The 21381-nt window shown below is 39.4% G+C and overlaps 1 protein-coding gene across 1 annotated transcript in view; it reads right to left on the bottom strand.

Moving 5' to 3' along the window:
- The window catches only part of LOC136862482 (testis-expressed protein 2), a 483604-nt gene that overhangs the window by 143730 nt on the left and 318493 nt on the right, over positions 1 to 21381 (bottom strand). Inside the window, exon 10 of the mRNA XM_068225772.1 lies at positions 2736 to 2912. Coding sequence (XP_068081873.1) covers positions 2736 to 2912 — 177 coding nt within the window. The remainder of the gene's footprint in view (positions 1 to 2735; positions 2913 to 21381) is intronic.

Genomic DNA, 21381 nt, shown 5'->3' on the forward strand with positions numbered 1-21381 from the left:
AAGGAGAGAATTAAGAAGGACATACAAGGCGTTTGTAGATCTCGAAAAGGCATTTGATAAAATTGATTGGACCAAGCTTATTTTTTATTCTGAAGGTGATTGTGATCAGATACCAAGAAAGAAGAATTATCTACAATCTGTATAAAAATCAGTCTGCAGTGATAAGAATCGAGGGATTTGAAAAAGCAGCAGCAATCCAGAAAGGAGTGAGGCAAGGCTGCAGTTTGTCCCCAATCCTTTTCAGTGTTTGTATACAGAAAGGTGGTAAAGGAAATCAAAGAGGAATTTGAAAAGGGAATCACAATCCAAAGATAAGAATAACTGATTGTTTTGAGAATTAATGCATCCATGCAAATAAATACCCTGTTTCATCAGAAAAGAGCATAAATTCAGAATTTAATTCACCACTGTTGACAGACTGAAGAAACCAATTGCAATGACATTTTCTTGTAGCTGGATTACTTGGGCTTAAACTTTGCACTTCTGTGACTTTGCAAGGGTTAAATTTCAGTTTTCCTGCTGCCTGCTGTGGAGAAGAACGTGAAGCCTCACTTTACTGAGCCAGTTTCCTTTAAAGATTTTTGGGAGAATTGCTCAAATCTTTCACAAATATCTTGAATTATTTCATCAGTTAAGAATGTCAGTTATGTCAGTTGTTAAACTTGTTTTTTGTTTAGCACTGAACCCATTTTTATTGACAATTTTCTTAATTCCATAATGTGTTGGCACTTGTGCTCCTGGAAATTGTTCACAGAATTCTCTTCTCACTCTTCCAGCAGACACATTGATCTATAGCACATGAAAATACACTGTTCAAAACTTCATTCCGAAGTCATGAACTATGTATGCTAAATCGATCAATCAGTGCTGCATAAGAAGCAATCACATTATATGCTGTACTGAAGCTGGTTGCAGACTAGCTGCAACTATGAATTCAAAGGTCAGACAGCTATTGCATCATCCACTCACCAGACATGGTACAGGGAATAAGCAGCAACTTGAATGAGGTTCGTAGTAGTAAAAATAAGCAAAGTCATCTCCATACAGCCCATGACAGCCTTTGGAGGGGGTGCAAGGTAAAGGCTTCCACTATCCGTAACCTCAGCACTTGATCGGGTAGAGTGGTCAGCTCTATGGCTGGCCACCTTTGCTTTGCTCCCAGGAATTAACCTGGTACTCATTTTTCGTGTGGAACCCTGGAAGTAGAAACTTGTTTCTTGCATTTATCGACTTACTAATGGGGAATCGAATCCATAGCCGTCTCGGTGAACTGAGAAAAAACTTCAAGAAAAGTTGTCTTTTACAATTTACTTTACGTCACACTGACAAGTATAGGTCTTATGGCGACGATGGGATAGGAAAGGGATAAGAGTGGGAAGGAAGCGGCCGTGGCCTTAATTAAAGTACAGCCCCAGCATTTGTCTGGTGTAAAAATGGGAAACTACAGAAAACCATCTTCAGGGCTGCAAACAGTGGGGTTCGAACCCGCTATCTCCCGAATGCAAGCTCACAACTGTGCGACCCTAACCGCACGGCTACTTACTCGGTAAAATGTTGTCTAGACAGGAGTGCGCTGGTGTAATAAAAAAGAAGACAGGACAAAATTTCAGCTCCTTAGCTATTTGACTCACGAGTCAAAGCTATAAATCTATATTTCAATAAAACAGCTGTCTTACTTATCTACAAAATACAAAGGTTCTAGTATGAGTGCCAAGTGCTTCAGGACTGAAGTACTCTGCTATAAGAACTCTTACATTTGTTTGACAAAGATCTATTTTATACTTGATTTTTTTAATTTCTCAAATAATTATTGAATTTTTCACATATATCAGTAAAGATTTCTAAGAGTATTGTAATGCTTTTCATGATGTACTGTACACCTAAAATACATTCCAAAGATATAAATTAAAAAAGTTACAATGCTTAAGAGTATTTTCTTTATTAAAATGGCATTCCAAGCATTTAAAAAGCTTCCACAGTATTTATTTATTTATTTATTTATTTATTTATTTATTTATTTATTTATTTATTTATTTATTGTATGGCTTTTTTGCTGAGAGTGTCTGAGGGCATGTTCGGCTCGCCTGGTGCAGGTCTTTCTATTTGATGCTCATGGACGACCTGTACATCTAGATGTGGGATGATGATGATGATGATGATGATGGAGATAGGGTGAAATCCGGTGTCAGCACAGTCTACTCATGTCGTACAATACCAAGGGGCCTGCATAAGGCGTAACATCCCCATCCGATGGACAAATCACTATCAACAGTGTCACAAGCTCTCACTCCATTTTAACCCCTGCAGAGAGGTTCAGAATTGAGTCCAGGCTCTTGGTACACAATCTAGTAGAAATTGCATACCACCACCTCTCCTACTCTGCCAGCCAACATTCTGACGGTGAATATTTCCACCAATGGGACTCGAACCAGCCAACCATGGTGTCAGACCATATAGAATGGATGCCTCAATGATTACAACCACCAGATGGGTTTTTCAAAAACTCACTTTTTAACTTCAGATTTTGTGCTGAATCCGAACATGGTTGCAATACATATCTGACTTAATCACAAACCTTCTGAATTTCCATAACACAGTACACAAATACGCAAGCAATTTTAAAATCTTGTGTACGTCAAAATGTATTAAAATGTGTGTGCATTATATAATAATAAAGTAACTTCATATTTTTTCTCTTAAAAGTGTTTAGAAAAATATATGTTGGGAACAATTACCTTAATGGCAGACAACTTTTTTTGGATGCGTTCTTGAATTTTTTTCACCCAGAAAGGATTCCTCAAGATATCAAACAGGATTCTACCAACGATAGCATTTAGCCACATGACATCACTGTCTATCTCCTTTTCCACGATATTCTGCATCTGAGCTTCAAACTTCTTTTCGCGGGAATTCTGCAAATAAAGGAAGCAAAATACACTGAATATCTATATACAGGAACAAATAACATTTTCATTTACACCTTCAATATTTAAAAAAAATCTCCAAATTCCAGGCATATATTAAAGAATGTTTGGCATGTAATGATTGGACTTCAACATTTTCTGTACAAGTGGATATATTACAGTGGAATTATATTTTTCCTCAATTTATGGTGAAATCCAACTAAGATTTAGTCAAAAACAGGGAAATAGATTTAACTTAATAAGGTAAAGAGTACCATTCTTGTCCATAATAAAACAGCAGGAATATTCTGGAAATAGACATGCAATTTGTTACATTGTGTGGTACACACACAGTACACACTAAAGAGATGCTATGTATGGAATAAAAATGTACAATGGACATCGATGGGAATCAAACCTATAATGTTCTGATTCTGGATACAATGCTTTCCCAAATTAAATACGATGGCCAACATTCTGTTTTGTTGGCAGGGAAAGGGTATTTCATATACAATGTAGGCATGAAAAGCAAAATATTTGATTTGAATGGCCCGGAATGGATGACTAACTCATATTTCTCTTTGCTATTGGTTTTATGTCCTACTGACTCTCACAGATCATATGGCAGCAATGGCAGAGGTCAGAGCAAGGACTGAGAAGGAAGTGAATGAGGCTTTAATTAAGGTACTGTCCCAGCATTTGTCTGATGTAAAAATTGGAAACTATGGGAAGCCCTCTTCAGGGCTGCCAAAAGTAGGGTTGAAATACAGTGACTGTATGGATACAGTGCAGCCAACTCTGTTCGATTTCTGATTGGCTGCACCTGGAATTGCCCTCGATCTGCCATATTCGTCCCTAGCACTGTATTGTAAACATGCTGTTTTAATGGTGTGTAGTTTGCACAGTTGGTGAAAATGCTGGGTTGTTGTGCTTTTGGCTGTACCAACAGGCTACAGAAAGGATTTATCATGAAAATATTTCCCAGGGATCCAATTCAAAGAATGCAATGGTCTGCCATGGTTAAAAGAGAAGGATGGTCTCCTACTGATGCATAGTGTTTATGTGAAGTAACCCCACTATACTTAATTATTTTAAAGGTAATGTAAGTACCCACAATACAATTGGCTGGAATGACCAGCATGTTATTTTATTTCCCTAGGCACAGTTTGAGCTGTGTATGTGGGAAAAAGTATGAGAGGATAGGAAGAGAATTTTGAAATGTAATGCCGTTGCCACAATTTTCGTAACTCAACAATTGTTTCAGAATATTCTTTTTCAGCCTGGCATTCTAGAGGGTGTTATTAACTTCCTCAAAATGAAAGCTGATCTCCTTAACAGTGAAGAAATACAATTTGTTCTCTTAATGGATGAAACGTCCATTACACCAGGGAATGAATCTGATAATTCATGCAATGCATCCACTGAAAAAGTCACCTTACCTGGTCACATTGAGTAAGCTACACATGCTTTTGTGTTTATGTTAGGCAGATTATCAAGTAGTTGGAAACACACAATTGTATACTTTTTCACTGGAGACAGTACAGATGGCACCATATGGAAATATTACACTGACAGAGCAAATGCAACACCAAGAAGGAGTGGTCAGAACTTTATGCCAATTGCAGGGTAGACTGACGTCACTGAGGTATGCTCATGATGTGAAATGCGCCGCTGTGCTGCGCACGTAGCGAACGATAAATGGGACACGGCGTTGGCGAATGACCCACTTTGTACCGTGATTTCTCAGCCGACAGTCATTGTAGAACGTGTTGTCATGTGCCACAGGACACGTGTATAGCTAAGAATGCCAGGCCGCCGTCAACGGAGGCATTTCCAGCAGACAGACGACTTTACGAAGGGTATGGTGATCGGGCTGAGAAGGGCAGGTTGGTCGCTTTGTCAAATCGCAGCCGATACCCATAGGGATGTGTCCACGGTGCAGCGCCTGTGGCGAAGATGGTTGGCGCAGGGACATGTGGCACGTGCGAGGGGTCCAGGCGCAGCCCGAGTGACGTCAGCACGCGAGGATCGGCGCATCCGCCGCCAAGCGGTGGCAGCCCCGCACGCCACGTCAACCGCCGTTCTTCAGCATGTGCAAGACACCCTGGCTGTTCCAATATCGACCAGAACAATTTCCCGTCGATTGGTTGAAGGAGGCCTGCACTCCCGGCGTCCGCTCAGAAGACTACCATTGACTCCACAGCATAGACGTGCACGCCTGGCATGGTGCCGGGCTAGAGCGACTTGGATGAGGGAATGGCGGAACGTCGTGTTCTCCGATGAGTCACGCTTCTGTTCTGTCAGTGATAGTCACCGCAGACGAGTGTGGCGTCGGCGTGGAGAAAGGTCAAATCCGGCAGTAACTGTGGAGCGCCCTACCGCTAGACAACGCGGCATCATGGTTTGGGGCGCTATTGCGTATGATTCCACGTCACCTCTAGTGCGTATTCAAGGCACGTTAAATGCCCACCGCTACGTGCAGCATTGGCTGCAGCCGGTGGCACTCCCGTACCTTCAGGGGCTGCCCAATGCTCTGTTTCAGCAGGATAATGCCCGCCCACACACTGCTCGCATCTCCCAACAGGCTCTACGAGGTGTACAGATGCTTCCGTGGCCAGCGTACTCTCCGGATCTCTCACCAATCGAACACGTGTGGGATCTCATTGGACGCCGTTTGCAAACTCTGCCCCAGCCTCGTACGGACGACCAACTGTGGCAAATGGTTGACAGAGAATGGAGAACCATCCCTCAGGACACCATCTGCACTCTTATTGACTCTGTACCTCGACGTGTTTCTGCGTGCATCGCCGCTCGCGGTGGTCCTACATCCTACTGAGTCGATGCCGTGCGCACTGTGTAACCTGCATATCGGTTTGAAATAAACATCAATTATTCTTCCGTGCCGACTCTGTTTTTTCCCCAACTTTCATCTCTTTCGAACCACTCCTCCTTGGTGTTGCATTGTCACTGTCAGTCAGTGTATTTCAAACATTATAACAACCCCTCCCCCCAAATAAAGGTTTTAATATTTTAGCAGTTGTGCCCGGTATGGGTGCAATAAATCAAGGATTTTGGAGGAGTGTTGGTGTAACTGAGGGACATCACAAGATGGTCGTTAATGATTTCTTGCATCGTTGTGATAAAAACAAGAAAATCTATCTCATTCCAGATCCAGTTCACCTTTTCAAGAATATTAAAGGCATGCTTAGTAACAATAAAGTGATCACTATCCCACAATCAATTGCTGAAGAATTTGACCAAAACTCTGTTCAAGTCGAGTTATCCCATGTAGAGGAACTAATTGCATACCGACAGAATTTTTTAAGTTAGCACCGAAAGTTACTAAAGATGTGTACGCATCTCACTTCAATAAGATGTGGGTATCAATTTCATTCTTTCAATAGTGCTCGGAAGTTCCTGGCTGAAGAATTAAAATGTCCACAATTTTACATTACTGCTTGGTTAATAGACTGGATTGAAATTTTTTTTGCACTTACGACTTCACAATGCAGAGCCAATACGATTCGGATTCATATAATGAAAATATTTCCTTCCAGAACCGTTTTGGAGACATCTTTTCTAATCTTAAAATAGGAGTGAGAAGTGCTTGGAAACCTGTACAAATGGGAATTATTCTCTGCACAAAATCCATACTTGAGGTGCAGGCTGTGTTACTGAACGAGTGCCAGTATCATTTTGTTCTAACTTCCCGAGCCAAGCAACCTGTCCCTACAGCATTACAGTTGAAACAGAACTTGAAGTTGATCATGCTCTCTCAGTATATGAAGGATGTGAGAAAAGGAAGTTATGAGGATGATAGGGAGGCTCTAACAGGTTTTCTTGATTGTACAAAGTAATTAGAGTGTCAGCAGAAAGTGAAAGTGTACTGTTTATTGAGTTATCTAATAATAATTTCGTGTGGCTATTTCTAGCCGAGTGCAGCCCTTGTAAGGCAAACCCTCCGATGAGGGTGGGCGGCATCTGCCAAGTGTAGGTAACTGCGTGTTATTGTGGTGGAGGATAGTGTTATGTGTGGTGTGTGAGTTGCAGGGATGTTGGGGACAGCACAAACACCCAGCCCCCGGGCCATTGGAATTAACCAATGAAGGTTAAAATCCCCGACCCGGCCCGGAATCGAACCTGGGACCCTCTAAACCGAAGGCCAGTACGCTGACCGTTCAGCCAACGAGTCGGACAGTTATCTAATGAAGATCATTAAGAAGAATTGCAGGCACTGTGAGAAATGTTTAAAGTTACCTTATGAGAGGTTAACTCAAATTAAATGTTTCAAAGAGAGCATATTATGGTATGTAAATGAGCTTACATTTTGGTTTGTATTGAAAGAATTGTTATCTAACTATATTGATGCATTGCAGAAAGCAAGTCTACTGACATAAAAAGATTTTTGGTATTTAAAGTAAAGAACAAAATTTCTGCAATTCTGGTGCCTGAATGTCATGATTTGTTGAACACATTCATAACAAGGTATATTTTGCATTTAGGCAAAAAATTGATTCGAGAAGAAAGAAAAGTAAAACTGTCCTTAGCAGCAAATCTGTGGCAGCACATAATCTGTAATTTAAATTGTGTTTGATACACTAAGGTGACAAGAATTATTTTGACAAACTACATAATGTGGAAGACACAAGATATTGTGGTAAATCAATGGGAATATTGGGGAATTTTGTCAAATGTACCTGTTTAATTTTGACTGTTGAACTTAAAATGGTATGCACATGCAGGTAGTTAAAACATTGAGCACTCACTTTCGATACTTCTGGGATAATTTGCCACCTTCAGCAATTTGAGATACTTCTTATGGTCACCCATAGATCACTTTGATCTTAGATTTAACTTTAATCACATGCCTCAGAGTCGACTACAAACATTACACCACTGTTATACAGGGAACAGGGTAACAGGCGGTTTGGGTAGATAGATAATACTACACAATAAATAAATCCATGTCGGAGAAAAAAATGCTGAAGATAATCTATCTGTCTCACTGAATTATGCAGCATGTACTGAAGAAATTAACACCGGAAATGTGCAAAAACAAAAAAGGCCGACCTATTTCAATCACTGTGAATCATCAATGTCACCTCACCACCTCATTGTTCAGAAAGCCAGATGTCCGAGGGACTTCATTCCACTGAGCGTTATCTGGATTTAATAACTTTAGAACTAGGGCTGTCACCTATTGTACATAAAGCATGTTTTCAAATAACTTATGTACATTCAGTGTGTAGTTTGTATGTACTCTACAATACAATCAATTATAAGCTCATGCAAACTGTGTAAACAACATGCTGTCAACCTCATAGAGAAATTGGATATTATTACATGTATCTGCTAGTGTCATTTTCCTGTTTTGTCAGCTAATAAATATGAAATAGAAATTATAATTATGAGGTTCAGTGTGTTCCGTTTTAATCCATTCATATTTTCTTCGCTTCCTTTGTCCCTAACCTTGCCCTGATACCATCAGCTGTTGGAGTGGTTGGGATGAACGTGGTGGCTGCACAAACTTAAGCACACTGTATTTGTATAGTCACTGAAGGTTGAAACCCGCCATCTCCCAGATGCAAACGCACAACTACGTGACCTGAATTGAGCAACCAACTTGCTCAGTAGCAGGTACTCTACAGTTGTGCTGACCATAGTGCCAGACCTATAACTTAGATCCCTGCAATGAGGACAGACTTAGCAGTTGCAGGAATTGGGAAGAGTATAGTCTCATCAGACGAATGAGCAGATGAGGATGAAGTTATGAAGCACTGAGTGATATCATAGTCAGGATCAACAGCTAAAATTGGATATTGTTAACAGGCAATTCCAATCTGAAAATTGGAAATAGAACTGAAAGATATGAGAAGGTAATGGGTAAATGTGGGGAAGATATGGAAGCTAATAAGAATGGGAAGCATTTACTTGACTTGTGCGCGAGTACTGGATTTGCTATTGCAAATTCATTCAAGCATATGGTTATTCATCTTTACACGTGTCAGAGTTTGAGGGCACCAGATCCATATTACACTACATCATAACTGACTTTGAATACAGAAAATCTTTTAGGAATATACGGGTAATCCAGGGATATTTTAATATTATTCATTCATTCATTCATTCATTTAAGTCATATCGTCCAACTTTGGATCATGTCATTTCAACTGGCTACTTCTGACTTTGATGTCTGCCCAATACTACCGCATGCATTCTTGGCGTCGTTCTTTCCTCTCCTGCATCCATGCCTTTCCGCTTTTTAATTTAGGTTTGGCTCAGAAACCCTGAAATGCTTGCAGTTTCTTCTTAAATGGGGCATGCTCCTTGATATCATTATGTGTGATTCCCACTTATTCAAGGTCTCTATCCACGGCCCTGGTCTAGAAAGCCAAGAATAACGGCCGAGAGGACTCGTTGTGCTGACCACATGACACCTCGTAATCTGCAGGCCTTCGGGCTGAGCAGCGGTCATTTGGTAGGCCAAGACCCTTCGAGGGCTGTAGTGCCATGGGGTTTGGTTTGGTTTTTATTGATATGATAATGGATTATTGTAGACATATGCCAATCCATCTATTAATTTAAAAAGTGTAATCCAGGCACAGTTGAAATTCACTCTCAGAAGCAACAGTACGAGGTGTGAAACTTTATGAAGATGATTTTGTGTTGAATAAGTGAATTTTGCAGGGTTAACTTGTAAAGCTTATCAATATACTGTAATTCATCACTCATGTTTATACAGAATTGGGGAACATGTGATAGTGTTATATTGGAAGTATTGAACAGTTTCCAACTAAATTATAGACATAAAACTAAGTCAAATTCTTTAGTATAAATGAGCAGCCATTTTGAATTCCATAGAAGTGTTTTTAGGATAGGCTGAAATAATAGTGCACTGAGCAACGAACTAGAATAACAGAGAAACCAAACTATTGCGATTCCTGCATGCTAATTCCCTGAAAATACTTGAGAATAATCTGCGGCTTCAACTGATCAGTATAAAAAGGACAAAATCACACAAGATGGCAGGAGAAAAAGAACAGAATACAAATATTGGGGAATTTTGCGGTATGTGCAGTAGAAAATTTAACGATGAAGCAGTCGAATGCGACAGATGCAAAACATGGTCTCATATATATAGAGTGTATCGGCATCACACAAGGAGAATTTGATACTCTGAAAAGGAAATCATGCAAATTAACATGGCCGTGCAATGAATGTAAAATCGCGGCTTTGGAAAACGACGAGTTATTCAGACAAGATAGAAGAGATCTTGAAGAAAGTCGACACAATTTTGGAATTCCTTTTGCAAAATATCAACGGCATGGTTAACCTAGAGGACAAAATATAAGCCTGCATTTCATCTGAAATAACAAAGCTACATTTACAGCCTACCGTGATCACTGAGGATACAAAGGTGCTACAATCAAAAGTAACCAAACCAAGGGCACCACACAGTTCCGGAAAAACAAACCAATACCACCTCCAGAATGACGTAGAGAACACCCGTGAAATGAGCAACAGAAAAGATAGCTAGCACCTCTTATGGAAAAATTAATATTAATAGCATCAGAGAAAAATACAGTGGAAATCAGGGAACTACGAGAACACAAGAACAACCAGATTTGCCCGAATCAGTGCCTCTGAGACAAGAAATGGAATATAACAAGACAAGCAGAGAAAACACATGGACTGATGTAGTCAAAAACAGGCCCCGACAACCACCAAAGATCATTGGAACCAAGACTGAAAACTACCAACAAAAGACGGGACACCGCTCGGCGTGGATGTATGTAGGAAGACTACACCCACAAATGAGGGAGGAAGACTTAGTGGCTTACCTAAAAGACGGTGGGATCCCAGGCAAAATCAGTTGTGAACAATTGTCCACGAAAGAAGAGAATAAAGCTTACATGCCTTACATGCAACTAGAAATAACAAGTCAACCTAGCTTCTGGCCCAAAGGAGTTCTTGTGAGACAGTATATCTTTCGGAGGCCACACATCAGAGTACATCTCACAGTCTAAATTAATAACAAATACAAGACAAGCAACTGATCCACTAATAGGAGAACCATGAAAGAAGACTAAGATGACTTTGAAATTCATGTTATGGAATGTGGAAGGCCTCAAAAACGTGATGAACTTAGCACCTGAAAGTCTCTGGTTAGGTCCAGACATCGTAATAGCCACTGAGACTTTTCTCACAGAACCAATACACATCCCACTGTTCACAGACAAAGAAAGAGAGAGACCAGAAGAAGGCGAGTCATGCTTCTTCAACCACAGCTTCAGGAAAGTAAAGAATACAATACCAAACCCCATGGCTCAACAGCCCTGAAGGGCCCTGGCCTACCAAGCGACCGCTGCTCAACCCGAAGGTCTGTAGATTATGAGGTGTCCTGTGGTCAACACGACAAATTCTCTCGGCAGTTATGCTTGGCTTTCTAGACCGTGGCCATCTCGCAGTCGGACATCTTCTCAATTACAATATAATTATTAAATTAATGTAGTAATGGTCCACCTTTCAATACTATGAATGCAATATCATAAATTACATTAATTAGGGACTAGTTTCAGCCGGGGCTGGCCATCTTCAGCCTTAATATAAAACATCTAATAACTAAACAAATGTAGATGCATACAATTGACATAAAACAAATGAAACAAATATATACAAATTGACATTAAAAACTGGGATGGTATTATGAGTAAATTTGAAAATAACTAGGTTCTTACATCTTGAGTATGCTCACCATCGAGACTCATTCATGTATTCATATACACAGGACTGTTACTTCTAATACTGCTAATCATTAATAATTCCAATTGTAAACAGGAACTGGTAAGTGTTGATCCCGTAGTTCATCACCAAATCTATTTGAGTGGTGTTAGCCATATGCAAGACATTGGACACTGCTGTAAATAACCACAACAGAGTCTTCACCGCTGTACAAACACATCCCAATTCAAACAAAGTTCCAATTATGGGAAACACTACAGATTAAGCGCAATACAGCAGAAGCAGGGGTGCCAAGAAAACTGGATCGAGAAATTATAGAAAACAACACTCAGACAATGCAACACGTGAAATTCTTTATAACAGAAAACAATATAGATTCAGCTTTAAAATTGATTGCAACAGTTATTCATGATGCAAGTATCCAACCCAGACAAAGAAAAACAAAACCATGGTTTGACAGTCAATGTTTCCAACACAGAAAAACTACTCTAAATGCACTTCGCAAAGCAAAAATCTTAAACTCAGAAGATATCCTATACTACTGTAACGTGCTCCCCTACGTATTTATTACTTCAAGATTTCTACTTTATCATTTGTCAAATTCTCCGGCCTGCTCTCACTACAGTGTGTGCTTCGACTGCTTACCCAGCCTGCTATGCACTCTACTACTGCTCTCCCTCCGGCCCCTTCCTCTTCCGCTGCATGTATACGTCACGTCTATTTCTCGTACATTCTGGACTATGCTATCTTCCACTATAAATGCCTGCCCTGGTCTCGAACAGGCGGTCAGACATCCAGTGACGAACTGTGTGGAGGGAGGCATTCGCACTTGCATTACAGCTGGCCCGTATGTGTTATCTTATTTTAACTGCAACATCACATCTGAACTTTCGACGGCTAGCTGGGTGAGCAAAAATTTATTGTATTGTGCTTTCAACTCCTAAATAAGGAACTATTATTCTCTTGCATTATGCCCTTCAGGCTGGATTCGCAGTATTACATTTTGTGTGGCTACTAAAATTATCTACAAATATGTTCATTCTGAACTTGATTTGTAATTTTCAAACCGTTATTGCCACTACATTTTCTTTGTGTACAGACGCGTGAAGAGATAATCATATCTGTGATTTTCCTTGTTTTGGAACAGTGTGTACATCTAATTGTGTGCATGGCTTAACTACTTTCTGGAAACTTTTATGCAGGCTGAAAATCTTCCTTGCCCGTTCCCTCGCCAGCCCTTTGATTTCCTTCTTCTCCCCTATCGCTCCATTTCTTCTCTTTCTAGGTGACTCTGGTGGTTTTCTTATTGTACAGTGGCCTTCGTCGTTTGATATATCTTTCTAAACATAGTCCTGTTTTTTTTTAATAGGCTGTTAGTCATATTGTAATCTAGTCATCACTTGCAGGATCTAACTTTATTCATTAGGCCTGAGTATTATATTTTTAAATTTTTCTCTTCTCTCCCTGATTGAATCTATACTATTACAAATTTGTCCCTTTTTATGGTGTTAGAATATCTAGTTTCTTGGTTTCAATTAAATCTCGTCGTCTACTCTGTAAAAAATTCAACTTATACACTAAAACTTGCCTATGTAACCATATTTTTTTTATTGAAATTTGTAATATTAAAATGTGGTGCTAATCTGTGTGGTTGTACATTCCTGATAGTCCTTTTGCCATTCCCTTTTTTCTTGCCAATTTGTACTTACCACATAAGACTTCTGGAAAGGTCTCACCAAAATGCTTCGCGCAAAACACTACACACTAGCTGTGATTTGAATTTTGAAACATAACTTGATTAGTCTCCTTGTTGAATGCTGAGTGCTCACAGTGTAAAGGTGTCCACTGTCTTTCCTATTTACATCGCCAAACTGCAGTTCTTTGCTCATATCGCTTGTGCCAACTACACTAGTCAGACTGGTGTCTCGATTTTGAAATATATTTATATTCTAAACTGTTATTTCAATTTTTACTTATCTGAGTACATAATTGTAAGTAAGTGTAATCGACCATAAGCTTTATTATTTTTACATAATGTCCAATCAATCATAATCAACGATAACTACAATCTAAAAGCTATGCCACAAATGGATTTTCTTTTTAGCACAATATTTTTATATTGTCCGGCTCCATGCCTAAATGGTTAGCGTACTGGTCTTTGGTCACAGGGGTCCCCGGGTTCGATTCCCGTCAGGGTCGGGAATTTTAATCATCATTGGTTAATTTCCCTGGCTCGGGGTCTGGGTGTATGTGTTGTCTTCATCCTCATCACGACGCGCAGGTCGCCTACGGGTGTCAAATCAAAAGATCTGCATCTGGCGAGCCGAACTTGTCCTCGGACACTCCCGGCACTAAAAGCCATACGCCATTTCATTTCACTTTTATATTACAAATACCAATAAAAAATACGGTTACATAGGCAAGTTTTAGTGTATAAGTTGATTTTTTTTACAGAGTAGACAACGAGATTTAATTGAAACCAAGAAACTAGAAATTTTAACACTATAAAAAGGGGCAAATTCATAATAGTATAGATTCAATCAGGGAGAGAAGAGAAAAATTTACAAAATTTAATATGCAGGACTAATGAATAAGGTTAGATCCTGCAAATGATGACTAGATTACAATATGACTAACACCCTATTGAAAAAAACAGGACTATGTTTAGAAAGATATATCAAACTACGAAGGCCACTGTACAATAAGAAAACCACCCGAGTCACCTAGAAAGAGAAGAAATGGAGCAATAGGGGAGAAGAAGGAAATCAAAGGGCTGGCGAGGGGACGGGTAAGGAAGATTTTCAGCCTGCATAAAAGTTTCCAGAAAGTAGTTAAGCCATGCACACAATTAGGCGTACACACTGTTCCAAAACAAGGAAAATCACAGATATGATTATCTCTTCAAGTGTCTGTACACGAAGTAAGTGTAGTGGCAATAACGGTTTGAAAATTACAAATCAAGTTCAGAATGAACATTATCATATATAACTTTAGTTGCCACAAAAAATGTAATACTGTGAATCCAGCCTGGAGGGCATAATGGAAGAGAATAATAGTTCCTTATTTAGGAGTTGAAAGTACAATACGATAAATTTTTGCTCATCCAGCCAGCTGTCGAAAGTTCAGATGTGATGTTGCAGTTAAAATAAGATATCGCATATGGGGCCAGCCGTAATGCGAGTGCGAATGCCTCCCTCCACACAGTTCGTCACTGGATGTCTGACCGCCTGTTTGAGGCCAGGGCAGGCACTTATAGTGGAAGATAGCATAGTCCAGAATGTACGAGAAATAGACGTGACGTAAACATGCAGCGGAAGAGGGGAGGGGATGGAGGGAGAGCAGCAGTAGAGTGCATAGCAGGCTGGGTAAGCAGTCGAAGCACACACTGTAGTGAGAGCAGGCCAGAGAAGTTGACAAATGATAAAGTAGAAATCTTGAAGTAATAAATACGTACGGGAACACGTTACACTACTACGCCAAACAAAGAAAGAAATCTAAGGACCTGGTGAAAATTATAAAAGCAAAATACCTACAAAACAAAGTAATCAAGAAAGCAGAGGAAGCTGTGAAAGATCCTTTTGTTGCTCTAAGACGGCTTTAGACAAAATCTCCATGACAGATTCACATACAAGTTTGGGAAAGACACTTCAATCAACTGCTGAACAAAGGTAACATAAAAATAGTGTTTGACAAAGAAAGATATAAATACAACCATGCATTTACTCCTATCAGTGCAGAAGATGTAAAAGCAACAATTTTAAGCAGGAAGAACAGAAAAACAACTGGACCTGACGGAATAAGTAACGAAGTACTGAAAGAATCAGCACAACACCTTGCAAATATATGGACCTTAATGTTCACAAATGTCTAGAAAGTGGAACAATCCTCGAGAACTGGAGGAAATCCAGAGTACAGACATTATATAAAGGAAAAGGATAAGCTGACAAACCAAACTCATACTGAGGGCTTGCTCTAGAGAATAATATATTCAAAGTCCTTCACCCTCAAATACCAGAACATCAATTCGGATTTAGAAGAAAATGATCAACCTTACAGACTATAAAATGTCTACAAGAAGACATTCTGGGTGGCTGAAGACACCCCAAAGGCAAATACTATTTAGTCTTCATAGTCTTTACAAAGGCATTCAACATGTTAGACAGGAACATACTGATGAATAAACTGGACTCCATGGCAGAAGACAAGGCAATTGTAAACCTCATAGGAAACCTCCTATCATAAAACAAAGCAGAGATAAATGACAGGATAAGTACATCAAAAGAAATCCTTGAAACAAATGGAGTACTTCAAGGTGACCCAATTAGTCCTCTCTTGTTTAACATTGCCACATCTGACGCAGTAAAATCCACTGAAAATCTGAAATAGGTGTCACTCTATATGAACGCTGATGACATGGTGCTAGGTTCACAGACCAAAGCTGACCTTGAAGAAGCCTTAAACAAACTGAACATTTGGGATAAAAACAATAAATTTGTCATAAACAAGCAAAAAACAGTACATACGGTTTTTCGAAAAGGGGGCAGGATACCAACCAAAGACAAGATATTACTAGGAACAAAACAAATAGATCTCATAAATTCCTTCAAATACTTAGGACTAACTCTACAGACATCAGGAACATCATACAGGATTCACATCCAGGAAAAAGCAACTACTGCAGTAAGAGCCATGTACAATCTGAAGAATATAACGAAGCTCTCTCTGAATACAGCTATGACTCTGTTCAACGCTAAAATAGTACCAATTATTACATACGACTTGGAACTGATCAGGGAATTCCTATCAAAGATCTAGAGACAACAAAAAAAGTAAAAGCCCGCTTCCTAAAAAGAGCCCTCGGAATAGCAAAACACACGCTCTCAAGGCTTGCATATGAACTTGCAAGAGAAACCTTCTTTATTGAGGACTTGAGATATCATTTAATGCTGCCATCAACCAGTCAAGAAAGGAAACTACTGACCCTTCGAGACAAGCGGATGAAAATAGAAGAAAATTTCTATTCTACAGACGCTATGAATAATAGAGGATGGACAAAATAAAACCACTGCACTGACAAGGCTGGTAATACATGGATTCCACCACAGAATACACAAGAATACAAAATACCATGAACCCAACAAAGACTGTTTATATGGTTTGTGTGATCAGTTCTGTGACAATAATATCACTTCTTCCGGTGCAAGAATGTGAGAGAACCCTACTAGATTATAGCAGAGACTAACCACCCACAATTCTCTAAGTACATTTGTATGCTCTTATTAATTAATAATAAAAAGCATAATCCAAGATTCTGAGATCTCTCTATTCCATTACCATGAAATAAAGGGTACAGCATTGTGTGGGGCTATTAATTCCATTGCTCTGTCCGTTAATATATTTATCATTACCAGAGATGCCAACCTTCAAAGCATGTTGTCTGCAGTATCATGGCCTGCTGCCAATTAAGGGAAGGTTGCATTCAACCAAAGAACATGTGAAATAACATTCAGATCATGTAACACTAGGATAGTCACTCTTGTCGTAAAGGAAAGACGAAAGCGTCTAGTGCTGCCCATTGATGCATGTCTCTTTGGATTTCAAATGGTGATGCCAGACATTTTGTCCTCCATATTTAACTGGAAAATCATGCTTGCATGTGATATTTTCTACGGTCTTAAGCATGAAAACTCTTCTGTATATCGCTTTCGGTAATACTGCCATCTGCAGATCATTTTTGTCCACATTCACTTGGCTGTTCATTGTTTTTACAGACGTCTCCTTGTTATGCTATTTTATTTAATGTCGTTCTTCACCTCACCAAAATAGACTCCTCCCTAGACGACGCCAATCCATGACAAAAAAGGCAACACAAGTACAAAAAATCACTGGAGGCAGAAGGCAACTCATTATTACATTAAAGGTAACAGAACAGAAATTTAGCACATATGTTGGGAATTTTTATTCAGTAATGAATGTCATGATCAAGATTATAGAAAAACATTGCAATCTCATAATTTTTCAAGAACTATTTTTTTAACACTGAATTTCCAACATATCCTATCTGTGGGAGAAATCAAGAATTTATAAAGAATATTTAGAATTCATCAAATCCGTACTAATCAGTGCTGCTTTCATATTGCTGTAGTATACGTAAGAAAAATGCAGAAATTACAGAAAATCCATATCAGCTGGCATCTCTGCACTACTATAACAACCACCATTGGACAAAATAACATGGAAAAGTTTCATGTCACTTATATATGCAATATTTGCAATGATGAAGTTATAAATATTTGAAAGGTGCAATGACCATATTTTGAAATGTTAATGGTGTTATCCTTCTCTGTGAACCATGTGAACCTGCCGTGGTGGGGGAGGCTTGCATGTCCCAATGAAACAGATAGCCAAGCAGCAGGTGCAACCATATCGGATGGGTATCTGTCAAGAGACCAGACTAATGAATGGTTCATCGAAAGCGGGGTAGCAGCCTTTTGGAAGTTGCAAGGGCGACAGTCTGGATGATTGACTGATACAGCCTTGTAATAATACTCAACATGGCTTAGCTGTGTTGAAACTGCTACACAGCTGAAAGCAACAGGAAACTACAGCCGCCGTAACTAACTCCCAAGGACATACAGTTCACTCTGTACGAATGCTGTACTGGTGATGGCTTCTTCCCGGGCAAAATATTCCAGACATAAAATAGTCCCCCCTTCGGATCTCTGGGTGGGGACTACACGAGAGGGGACATTCATCAGGAAGAAGATACTGACATTCTGCGAGTAGGAGCGTGGAATGTTAGAAGTTTGAATCGTTGTGGTAGGTTAGAGAATCTGAAAAGGGAGATGGATAGACTAAAGTTAGATGTAGTTAGTATAAGTGAAGTTCGCTGGCAGGAAGAGCAGGATTTCTAGTCAGGCGACTACAGAATTATGAACACAAAATCAAACAGGGGAAATGCAGGAGCTGGTTTAATAATGAATAAGAAAATAGGGCAATGGGTAAGCTACTACGACCAGCATAGTGAAAGGATTATTGTTGTCAAGATAGACACCTAACCAATGCCCACCACAATAGTGCAGGTCCATATGCCTACTAGTTCAGCGGATGATGATGAAATCTAAAGAACATATGAAGAGATAGAAGATTTAATACAATATGTAAAAGGTGATGAGAATCTAATTGTGATGGGGGACTGGAATGTAGTGGTAGGCCAAGGAAGAGAAGGTAATACAGTAGGAGAATTTGGATTGCGACAAAGGAATGAAAGAGGAAGTCGGCTGGTTGAATTCTGCACCGATCACAATTTAGCCCTTGCTAATACTAGGTTCAAACACCACAAGTGACGGCTGTATACGTTGACGAGACCTGGAGACACTAGAAGGTATCAAATAGATTTCATTATGATTAGGCAGGGATTCAGAAACCAGGTGTTGGATTGCAAAACTTTCCGAGCAGCAAACGTAGACTCTGACCACAATTTGTAGGTCATGAAAAGACACCTGAAGTTGAAGAAATCGAAGAAAGGAAGGAAGGCAAGGAGATGGGATTTAGACAAGTTGAAAGAAAAGAGTGTGAGGGATTGTTTCAAGGAACATGTTGCACAATGACTGAATGGAAAGGCTGAAGGAAACACAATAGAGGCAGAATGTACAGTCGTGAAAAATGAGGTCTCTAGGGCTGCTGAAGAAATGTTAGGTAGAAAGGAAAGATCAACAAGAATCAATCGATAACTCAGGAGATACTAGACCTGATTCATGAATGACAAAAGTATTAGAATGCAAAAAATGACGAAGGCAGAAAAGAATACAGGTGATTAAAGAATGAAGTGGATAGGTGATGCAGGTAACACAATCCAGCATTTTCAAACTTTCTTTTTGCGGCAAGAGGTGTGATAGGAGATCTTAACTAATTTTGGGTCGCTGAACACGAACCCGTTGTCCGTTTCTAGTATCGTCACGTTTTCTCGCAATAGGTATATCAAAATAAGAGATATAGCTGAATAATGCATATAAAAAGTACTGACAAATGTTGATAATTTTGGAAATATTGCTAATTATTTGTATTATTATATATGCTGTATTTTGAAATGGTTGAATATTGCCTTGAATTATTATATACCATGAATAATTATTGAGTATAAAATTACAATGAACTATTTAGCATTTATTGTAATATAATACTGATTTACACAAAACACATTAACAAACAACTCTGAGGCAATGTAAGCAATTTATTTTGACAAACGTGATTTACAAGCAAACAATGTAACTTTCATTAAGTATCTTAACGAATTCATAAATGTGAACAAAATAAACTTTAACAGTCCTAGATGTCCCCTTAGAATGAACGCTTGGCTGCCCAGCATCTGACTGCATCAAGTTTGTCTTCTATTTTCAAACACCAACCGTAGTCGGCCATCATTGGTTCATCCCACCTCCCCTGGTATCTTCTTTCTGCCTCCCTGATGTCCTGGTGGAACCTCTCTCCCATCTCTTCACTAACAGCCCCAAGATTTTCCAGAAAGTGATCGAGATGAGAATGATGAAAGTGCGGCTTCAGACTCATTCTACACCCCAACTCTTTCATATCATCCAACATTGTTTTCACTATTGTTTTGTATTGTCCATCCTATACATTTCCTAGGAATTTAATTATGACGTCTCTTATTGAATTCCATGCAGCAAGTTCCACGGCATTCATCGTCTGTTCAAAGTTTCTGTCTTTCACAAGCTTTCTAATTTGTGGTCAATTAAAAATGCCTTTCTTGACTTTTGCATCAGATAAATATGGAAAATCGCTTGCAGTGTACTTGAAATGGGCTACTTTTGTCCAAGGCCTGAACGGACTAATTCATGATTCCCAGTTTGATATGTAGTGGTGGCAAAATAATTTTTTGTGGCTCAACTAAGGCATCATTTGTAACATTTTTCACATCAGGTGTCAACACTTGTCTCTTAGGCCAGGAACGTGTAGACTACTGTTTGTTCCTAGCTCTGCTGTCCCATTCACACAAACAACAAGGGAGTTAAGTGTAGCCTGCTTGTTGTCCTAATAGAATATCACACACCTTCAAGTCACTACACACATCCCACCGGTGCTCATGATAGTTGATCTAAAACAGTTTGCATTGTGACATAATTTTCTTTTAGTGAAACGGACTGTGCCACAGGAATCGAAGCTAGAATGTTTCTGTTATGATCTAGTACAGCCTTTAAGCAAACCACGGCCACTCTAACAACAGCCGTTTCGCTGTTATCACAAAGCAGCACTGTGCTGCAATGACACATTTTCAGAGAGTAAATGGCAAATAACATGAAAACTAGATGTGATACAATAGCACCAATGACATTTCTGAAATCAGGAGACCTTATTTAGTTGAAATCACGTGTCAGATGCTTTGCTGCAAAAATCATGCTGGGTAGTGTAATATTAGATTAGGAAATGAAATCTTAAAGGAAGTAGATGTATATTATTACTTGGGTAGTAAAATACCTAACGATGGAAGAACTAAGGAGGAGATAAAATGCAGACTAGCACAAGCAAGGAAGACCTTTCTTAAGAAAAGAAATGTGCTCACTTCGAACATTGATATAGGAATTAGAAAGATGATTTTGAAGACTTTCGTCTTGAGCATGGCATTGTATTGAAGTGAAACACAGACGATAACTAGCTCAGAAAGAAAGAGAATAGAGGCTTTTGAAATGAGGTGTTACAGAAGAATGCTGGAGGTGAG

This window comes from Anabrus simplex, chromosome 1, assembly GCF_040414725.1.
Source record: "Anabrus simplex isolate iqAnaSimp1 chromosome 1, ASM4041472v1, whole genome shotgun sequence".
Taxonomy (NCBI): Eukaryota; Metazoa; Arthropoda; class Insecta; order Orthoptera; family Tettigoniidae; genus Anabrus; species Anabrus simplex.